This window comes from Lagenorhynchus albirostris, chromosome 6, assembly GCF_949774975.1.
Source record: "Lagenorhynchus albirostris chromosome 6, mLagAlb1.1, whole genome shotgun sequence".
NCBI lineage: Eukaryota > Metazoa > Chordata > Mammalia > Artiodactyla > Delphinidae > Lagenorhynchus > Lagenorhynchus albirostris.
The window spans coordinates 29,966,323-29,975,408 of record NC_083100.1 but is presented as its reverse complement, the minus strand read 5'-3'; the positions used below and the strand labels follow the sequence as shown (position 1 = coordinate 29,975,408).

At 40.7% G+C, this 9,086-nt stretch overlaps 1 protein-coding gene across 1 annotated transcript in view; it reads right to left on the bottom strand.

The window, feature by feature from the left end:
* Nucleotides 1-5,246: 5,246 nt before the first annotated feature.
* The window catches only part of INO80D (INO80 complex subunit D), a 61,756-nt gene continuing 57,916 nt past the window's right edge, over nt 5,247-9,086 (bottom strand). Inside the window, exons 10-11 of the mRNA XM_060152228.1 lie at nt 8,913-9,070; nt 5,247-7,556 (exon numbers count right to left, since the gene is read on the bottom strand). Coding sequence (XP_060008211.1) covers nt 6,391-7,556; nt 8,913-9,070 — 1,324 coding nt within the window. The 3' untranslated portion in view covers nt 5,247-6,390. The remainder of the gene's footprint in view (nt 7,557-8,912; nt 9,071-9,086) is intronic.

Sequence of the window (9,086 nt, the reverse complement as noted above, 5' to 3'; positions counted from 1 at the left end):
TGAGGAGGGATAAAAAGTTCCTGAATAAGACACTGAGAACATCTAGATTTATTATTTTCTCTATTTTACTTCCCAACTTAACTGTAATTAAAGAATAAATCCATAGGAAATAAAAGAGGTTTTAAAAACTTAGTTTACAAATTCCAGCTACAGTAGTTGGGAGCTTTACTTGATCTATGTATTTCTATTTACCCTGTAACTGAGCTTCTAGCCATCGTAAGTGTAAACCACAGATCATTTACTAAAGAGACATCATTCTCAACAGTTCTATGAGCAGTAATAAATGGTCTAAAGGTGTTCTATGTTTTGAGGCCCCAGGATATCCTTTTATTTTATATATCTGCAAGGTAGCAAAGGATAGCTATACACCTTGACACGGCAGAGATCCAGTGTAAAAAGGTGCTTCACTAGTTTGTTTTGTAAAAAAAAAAAAAAAAAAAAAAAAAAAGCTCATATATAATTTTTTAGCTATTAAACACATAGGCAACATAATTCATTACACTCAATACAGCTTTAGTATAAAACTTATAATTTATGAGGTGATGTTAATAGTATAAATTAATATACCTTTTCTCTTAAAATCTACAATAAGTATTCTGAAAGCTCATTGGGGAAGGAAATTTTTTAAATAAAAGTTTTAAAGCTGTGCGTGGTGGGAAAGGATTCTGTATGCTGAGGCTGAGATGAGAGCCTGAAGGAGAAGGAAAAGCGTCCCATGCAAGACACCGTGGGCTACGAAACCAAATGTTTTCTCTTTCTTGCGCTCTCTTCAATGATGAGTCACCTTTAGCTTCTTTTAAAACTATTTTCTTATTTTAAAAACTGCCCTAATTTCCACAAGGAATCCCTGAGACATACTCAACACTATACAGTGAAAAGAACTATCACTGTTGAGAGGAACCGATTCAACCCTTCGGAGCAGATGAAGACACCGTCACAAGCACCAAACCTCCCATCCCTTCCACACTCCTCGGCTGGAGCCAACTGTACCTCAACAACGCAGGGTGGAGTCATTTCAGGGCAAATCAGTCTATTCCCCAAGTAAAAGCAAGGGTGGCATTTAGCTGCATTAGAGCCTTCTGCACGGCATGTTGAAAATTTTTCCAAGGGTAACTTTGGGTGCATATAGAGCTTACTTCAGTGGTCCCCAGCTTAAAAAAACAAACAAAAACCAAGTGAAAGAAGAAGATTCTATTACTCTTAGGCCAGGAGCAGTACAGATTGTGTGTGTGTGTGTGTGTTTGTGTGTGTGTGTGTGTGTGTGTGTGTACTTCAGTGCCGGGTCTCTAATAAGACTGTTTTTGGACTGAACTTCAGATCACCAAAACCCTGCCACTCAAAAGTAGCCAAACAGCCCCAAGATTTGGGAACCTGGGGTAAAAAAAGTCATTCCAAGTTTGCTCTCTTTTTTTCTCTCTGAAATGCCATGTTTCTTTTTATTTGCTCTGTATCACAGTGCAGAGAGGAAAGCTAACAAAAAATAAGAGCTGGAGTGAAAAGAGAATTTTTGCTATTTAGAAATAAGGCTAAGTTTGACCCACAATTTTCGCATTAATGACACCGGTCATTAGGAGAGACATAATTATTCATTTATGTTTTATGTTTTCTTTCCTAACTCACTGGTTAGGAAAGAAGAAAATGCTTAACGGATATCCAACTATGTCCTTCACTGATATCTTATTACACATCTTTTGAAAGGTGGCATTTAAAAAATGCTACTTTATTCTATTGAACATGGATTTCGGGTCCCTCCAGAATATGATATTGGAAAGCTTTATAAAGTTCAGAATATTAAGAAGTCATTACATTGTTTTACTTTTCTATAGAATGCCCATGAAAATTCAGTTGTTTTCAATGTATTGAGAGGAAAAAAAAAAATCTACATTCTATCACATATATATTCCCACCACCCCCCTCCACCCCATCCTCAAGAAATATATTTCTTGTCAGGAAAAAATCCTTGGAGCGATGTAGGTGTCTGTGATGAAAGATCTGGTATGACTACATTTTCTTCCAGGGAATCCTTTAAATTGCCTCATTAAACTGCAGAGTTCTGTTGACCATTTAAAAGACCACTGTATTATTCTATATATACCAGATTAAAAACAGAATTTAACAGAATGTTAAAAGAAGGCTAAAAAGAAAAAGGATGAAGAAACTGGAAACGAGACACCTAAACAAAATTTAAAGGAATTTCTAACCCTATAAAACTTGAACTGGTTCACCTGGTGGTGCTAACATCCTCGTCTCCTTGCGATACCATCCACAGCAATCTTTTGAACTAACGGGAGGAAAAGGCAACGTGCCCCACACAAGCACTGCCGACGAAGCTACCACCCGTCACCACCACTCCCACCATGCAGGGGCACAGGAAGGACTGCAGGCAGGTATCAGTGAACTCACAGGATGGGTGTGACCTACACAGGCTCAAATTCTAGTGCCCAATGATAAAAGTCAACAGAAATATAAATTTCTTCATGTAAGAAGCAAACTGTACAGCTAGGGCATCTGCATGTATCACGGACACTGTTTCCTTCCAAATCAAAGAACTGTCTTTGCCTCTGTGGATCATGATCACTGACTGAGAACGAGCTCTGATAAGGAAAAGCTTTAGTGTTAGTCGCAGAAAGTGATGATTCTTAACTTGCGGTTGAGAGGTTGGGCTTATTTAAGAAATAAATCTTATAAATAACTATTTGGCAAAGATAAAGTATTAGCTTTCGTTAGCCTTAAACCGCTCAAGACAATAAACTACAATTTTAAGGAAAAGAAAAAAATTTTTTTCCAACTTTATCTCCATACCTACTATTTGCTTCTCATTAAATTATACTCTTTTCATGGAAGGACACTAGACACGCCGTACTGCCTGCCAACATGAAATTGCTCAGGAAGTCATTTATGAAGCAGTTCTATCTCACATGGTAGGTTACTAGAGAAAATAATCCTTTGCCATATAAGCTATGCGACGATAATTAGAAAATTTTTCCATTGCATAGTCTGTCACTTGGTGGGTTAAATGTAATTGCTATTTACTATTGCGAATTGTTAACTAACTACATAACCTACCCAGATGTGCAAATTGCTAAGCCATTTGTACAGAAGAAAAACAATGTCTTAAGTACTTTAATTAAAATAATACTAACAATTATGCAGAGGGTGCAAAGGAGAAAAACACATCTTTCCTTCGGATGCTACAGATCACAGCCAGTGAATATTATACGTTAGAATGGAATTCAGATTCTCAGAGCACAGAATGTATCCATTAACTGCAGCAACTTTGTAAATTAAATCACATTAACACAATCTAACTGGCCTTTATAAATGGTCCCAAAGTACTGCAGAAACAGAGTGAACCTTCTTTGTCACTATTTCTCATGAGTTTAACACTAGAGTGAAAGCTAGTATCCACCTAATTAGATAGAACCTTATATAAAATTTGTTTTTGATTCCAGTATTGCCTTATTATAGAATAAGTGCTATTTTAAAAGACACTGATTTTCATATTTCTGGAGTAAAAGACACTTCATTCCTTTCTTTACATATTAATAGCCAACCTACTACTAATAGACTAGAATTGCTCCATTAGCTGAAAGAACAACATAACAGATATCTCTGGGTTCACAGATGTTCTTCTCTCTTCCAAAAAGGGACTCACAAGAAACAGCAAGAACAAACAAATCGCAAGCTCGGGTATTTGTTTTGAAGTAGACGAAACGAGAAGAAAAATTTGTTTTTTTGCTAACTCCTCAAACCTACACTGGTACTTTCTACAGGTGCCCTTCCTTCAGCTATCATCGTGGGCATCTACACAAAAATGAATTTACTCAAAGTTTTTGGTGTGAAGCTGTAACTGGCAACATTCCTGATCATTTCATGCCTCCTTAGCAGAAAGCAGAAAAGGGCTTAAAAATGCACAGAAAACAGAAAATTGCAAACAATAAAATGTGCAACTTACTGCAAACTCAGTTTTGATAACTGAAGAATTTTAAGCAGCTACCGCAAGGGACAAATAGCCAGAAAAATTCAGATCAACGTCCCATGACTTACCCTTCACTGTCAAAGAAAGGCTGATGAGAAAGTCAATGTGTATGTACCACTTTTACCTCCATAAAAAAGAAAGTCAATGGGCTGCTCTGCTACAACCTTTAATTAGTACACAATGGAGATGGAATCAAATCACTGGGAATGGACAGTTATCTCGTGATGATTATAACGGGATGTGAAGAGTTTAGCAAACTAAATGACACTTTTGAGCAGAGGTAACTACTCATAATCATTTCATTACAGTACATTAAAATAAAAAAGCTTACTAACATAGGTTCACAGGTGAAAAATATTCAGATGATCTCTTCTCACCCTTCAGAATAGAAATTTACGGTGCTACCAAATATAATTTTGCTTTGTGACATAATTTTATAATTTAGACATTTCTCAATCTGCAAAAAAGGCAAAGCTATTAAAAAATAAATCTTCCAATCAATTATCATGATTAAAAAAAAAAACTAAATATATTACAAACATATTTTTGGCCCACAAAAAGAAACTTCAATAAATACAAAATAGGGCATATAATGATTTCATACAGTCATGTGACATTTCCCCTCCATAATCTCAGGCACGTTTTATCTGCATAATGCCTGCTGATTACCATCATTCCTTTAAAAAGCAGAGAAAGGAAAGCTTTCAAAAGAAGGGACTGGTTAGAATTAGCACGGCATAAAGAGCACACATATAGGAAGTAGGAAAATACATCCAAATCTTTACCTATTGAAAAGGAATTAAGATCAAATATTCCCTGACAAATGAATTATTATATCCCATCATTAATAGATATGTTCTCTCTACTCATCTTAAAATATATATATGTAAATTAGACTAGACTCAGGTATAAATAGCCAATGGTATCTCAAGGGACAGTGAAACCTCTCAGCAAAAGCAGAGTACAGATGCCTTTAAAATCTAGTTCCACCCTTGGGCGGGGGGATCGGGGGTCGGGGAGAAGGCAGGTAAAAAGAAACCTCACATATTCATTTCATAGTCACCAACTTACTAAACTATCCAATGGGATTTTTAACCCTAAAGTTCTGGTACGTAAAAAAAAAAAAAAATTTCCCCAAACTTAAACCTAAATACTTAAATTATTTTAAAAGTACCAAAGGGTGGGTAAAATTTGTCTAATTTCCATATTCCGCTTTGAAAGAAACTTTAAAATGTGTATCCTTCAGATATTACACATCACTTCACAACTGGTACATTGATTCTACAAGTGTCTTCAACATTTTACAAATCTTACCAAAGAATCACTACTGTAAACATGAAAAATTCAAAAGCAAAAGATGGATCAAGGAGTTCACAGATCCCATCTTTCCAAACCTATCTGACCTATCCTGCTTTTCACATCAAAATATTTTAATTACATCTTGCGAATATATTCCATGGAAGAGGGATTTAGAAACAAATGCATGTCTAAAAAGGCAATATAACCAACCACCAGACCTCAGAATCGCAGCAACCCTGCAGTCCCTCCAGGCAAGCTTTTCACGACATCTGCAGGGCACTGACATGAATTCAGCTTTTTGTGTTCTGGGCTAACTTAGCAGAAAAGGGTTGTGCTATTCACGCCACCAGACCACCACCCTTCTCCATTCAGGAAAGTCAGTTAACTCAGTGGGAAAGAATGACCAACCTTATCAGGGCTGTGAGATGTGGGAAAGGAGAAGAGCCTTCTACTCATTAGGAAAGAAAAAAAAAAAACAAAACAATGGGACAGCTGCTTCCTGCCCTGCACAAAAACACACGCGTGGGTGCACACATACACACAGGCAGTTAAAAGACTAATTTTTTTCTTTTTAATTAAACATGATCACAATTAGGAATGGAATCCTGGCCTCATGTGATGTTTAGCAGTCGGTGCTAAGTCAGAGCCTTGATCTGCCTCTACACACCACTTGCCATCTCTTACACAGGAACTCAATGAATAGGCTCATTCCATTTAGAACCACCTATGTAAAGACCTGGTATTAGAATGGAAAGCATTGATCTGAATACTAGGAAATAGTAAAGGGCACTGGTAATCTGAGGTATCTTTCACTTCTAGGACTTGCTGCTAAAAGTCGATTCTATCCAGTCACTGTGCTGAGCCACTAAGGAAACCACTGGGGGAGAGTGGACCTGCCAGGAGGGAATGAGCACCAGTGCGAAGGAGCACACGTGAACACTGAAGCGAGGTCCACTGTGGGGTAACCTGCTTAACAGGAAAAGGGAGTTCTCCTCTAGTCCCCATCTGTTATTTTTAAAATCTTCTTTAGGAAAAGGGGAGAGGGGTGATAAAGAGGAAAACAAGATAGAAAACACCAGGTTCCCCACCTGCCTGCAAGCACACAGATACGCTCAGTTAGGGGAGGTAAAGGGAGAAGACGCATTATTGGTACTTGTAGCTGTGGCACCTGTCACTGTGAAGCCTGTGGGAGGCGCTATTGAGCTGTGGCTGGGCTGCAGGTCCTTGGGGATGCCACTGTGAGAACTCAGCTGGTGGCCGAAGGCTGCGCTGAACTGAGGGAGTTGCTGCTTGGGAGAGGTGGAGGCCAGCAGTTCAGCAGAAGGCCCCATGCCACTGAAGCTGGTCTGCGGTAACCCCGGAAGCACACTGGAGCTGCTGGGGGTCACGGTGGCGAAGGCAGGCTGTGTGGTCTCTGAGTTCGAAGTGGTGGGTGGTGTGGATAGGGAAGTGGAAAGAAGATGTCCATCTGCGCCGAGAAGGTTGCTAAATGGAGAGGGATCTCCGAGGCTGACAGGGAGGTTGCCCCAGTGAGTTCTGGGGTTTACGACTCCTCCAAGTGGCACCTCAAGTTGGGCTGGGAGCAAGTGCTGCGCCATGATGGGCATCTCTGCTGAAAAGGTAGCTGCCATGTTATCACCAGAGTAAGATGTTGTGTGGGGAGAGGTGATATGGTCGCTGTAGGGAGACGGCACGTGCTCACTGTCATAATGGCTTCCGTGGGGCGAGGAGTGTGAATGGTCACTGCTGTATTGCTGTCGTGAGGTGATTAGGTCATCTGCCTTGCTCAGCAGCTGGGCAGGATGCGGCCTCTGCGAGGCATGGCTGCCATCGTGAAGTCCATGAAACTGTCCTGGGAAGGCTCTCTCCCCAAGGGCACTCTGGCTGATCAGAGTGGCAGAAGTAAGGCCAACGTTGGCTGGGGCAGAGAACTGCCCCTGGATCTGCCCTGCCAGGGGTGTAGGTGGGTTAGACAAGGTAGCAGAACGGAGCAGGCTCTCATCCAGCTCTAGACTAGAAAAGTTGTCGTGGACTATACGCCCATTCAGCAGCTCCCCCAGGTCCGTGTTGACCTCTCGGCTCAAGGACTGAATTCCTGAAGCTCCAGTCCCTGTGGAGAACACCCCTATTCCTCTGTCTGACAACTCCTGGACGGGCACACCATCTGACTGGGTGAGCACCCCAATGGTACTCAGGCACTCAAGAGACGTCACGGCCTGCAAGGCCCGCTCAAGCTCCTCGGCCTCTTCGGTGGTGGGGAGGAGGTCCCCGTTCTTGCCTGAGTAAACGAGAGCCATCAACAGTCAGCAGAGCTTTCACCGCCCCAGACCACAAAAATCATACAGCGGAATTATGTGTAACAATATTCTAGTAAGGATCGGATGGAAAGGAAAAAAGTGAAACATTCAGCTGCAGGACAGGTGTGAGGGGTCAAGCTGTCCCGGAACCTGAATCACATCTTCAGTTCGTTTACAGCACTATCAAAATCCGTCTGAGCCAAGTGTTCAGTGCTTAGGAGTCTAAGCACTACCAATTTAAAACACGTGGTGACTATCTGATTTCACGTATGTTTTTACCCGAAGCTATATTAACGTCATTAAAACGGAAAACATGTCAGTCAGTTCAGATCTGAGACAAAAGGCTGTGTGGGAGGAGCCGCCTTTGCTCCTCTACTCTTGGGCTCTTCCAGCTGGAAGGGCAGCTGTGAAGCCTACGATACAGAACTCACGTGCATATCTCAGCGCAACACCAAGCACTCAGCTCACTTCATAGGTTACCTTTTGAAATGCTTTTGCGTTACTCTCTACCCTTCCCCTCTCATCCTTCTCCCATTTCTAAGTGATTTTCACAAAATGGAAGTCACAGGCCTCACTGATTTCATTTCCAATATAAAAAACCCATTGTTAGGAACTTGACTAATCACCCCCAAAATATCCAGTTTTTAATGGTGAAAGAAACCTTCTAAGAGTAGAAAAGATTTCCCCTGAAAGCACTAGAGAATTGGCAGTATTAAGTCAACTTTGTTCTGGAAAAGTGCACTTCAATTGAAGTACATGCTGGGGTATTAAAATGAGGACAAGTTCTGAAAGGTTTCAATAAACTCAAATTGAAAATGTCTTTGTTCAAAAATAAACGAAGGGTGTATATGTATAACTGATTCACTTTGTTATAAAGCAGAAACTAACACACCATTGTGAAGCAATTATACTCCAATAAAGATGTAAAAAAAATAAAATAAAATAAAATAAACGAAGGTAGGTGCCTTCCCTGGCGGTCCAGTGGTTAGGACTTAGGGCTTTCACTGCCACGGGCCCACATTCAATCCCTGGTCGGGGAACTAAGGTCCCGCGTGCTGCGCGGTGAGGCCAAAGATAATAAATAAGTAAAGGAACAAAGTTATAAACGTAGCTCTCAAACCTACCGATCCACTAAGGCTAGGATATCAGTCTAAAAACTGTACATGCCTCACCTTCTAAAAAGAGTAAAACAGCTTCAGTGCTTTACCTTTCCTGTCTCTGGTGAAAGACGTTACACGTGAGGAGGGATACTCCAAACATATCTCAAAAAAGCTACCTCCCCCTTTAAAAAACTCATTTTAAAAACCAGTTTTCTCCAATCAAAACATTGACCATACCTTCAAAAAAATCAAAATCTTGTAAGTCATCAGGTAGCCGCGGCAGGACGTCTGAAAAGTCCTCCTGGTTCAATTCCAAGTCATGTGGAATGTCAGTGATCTCATTGGCAATGTCATCCGGCAGCTCATCAGCACTCAGCTCTGGCGTGGACGGGCTCCTGGGGAAGACGACAC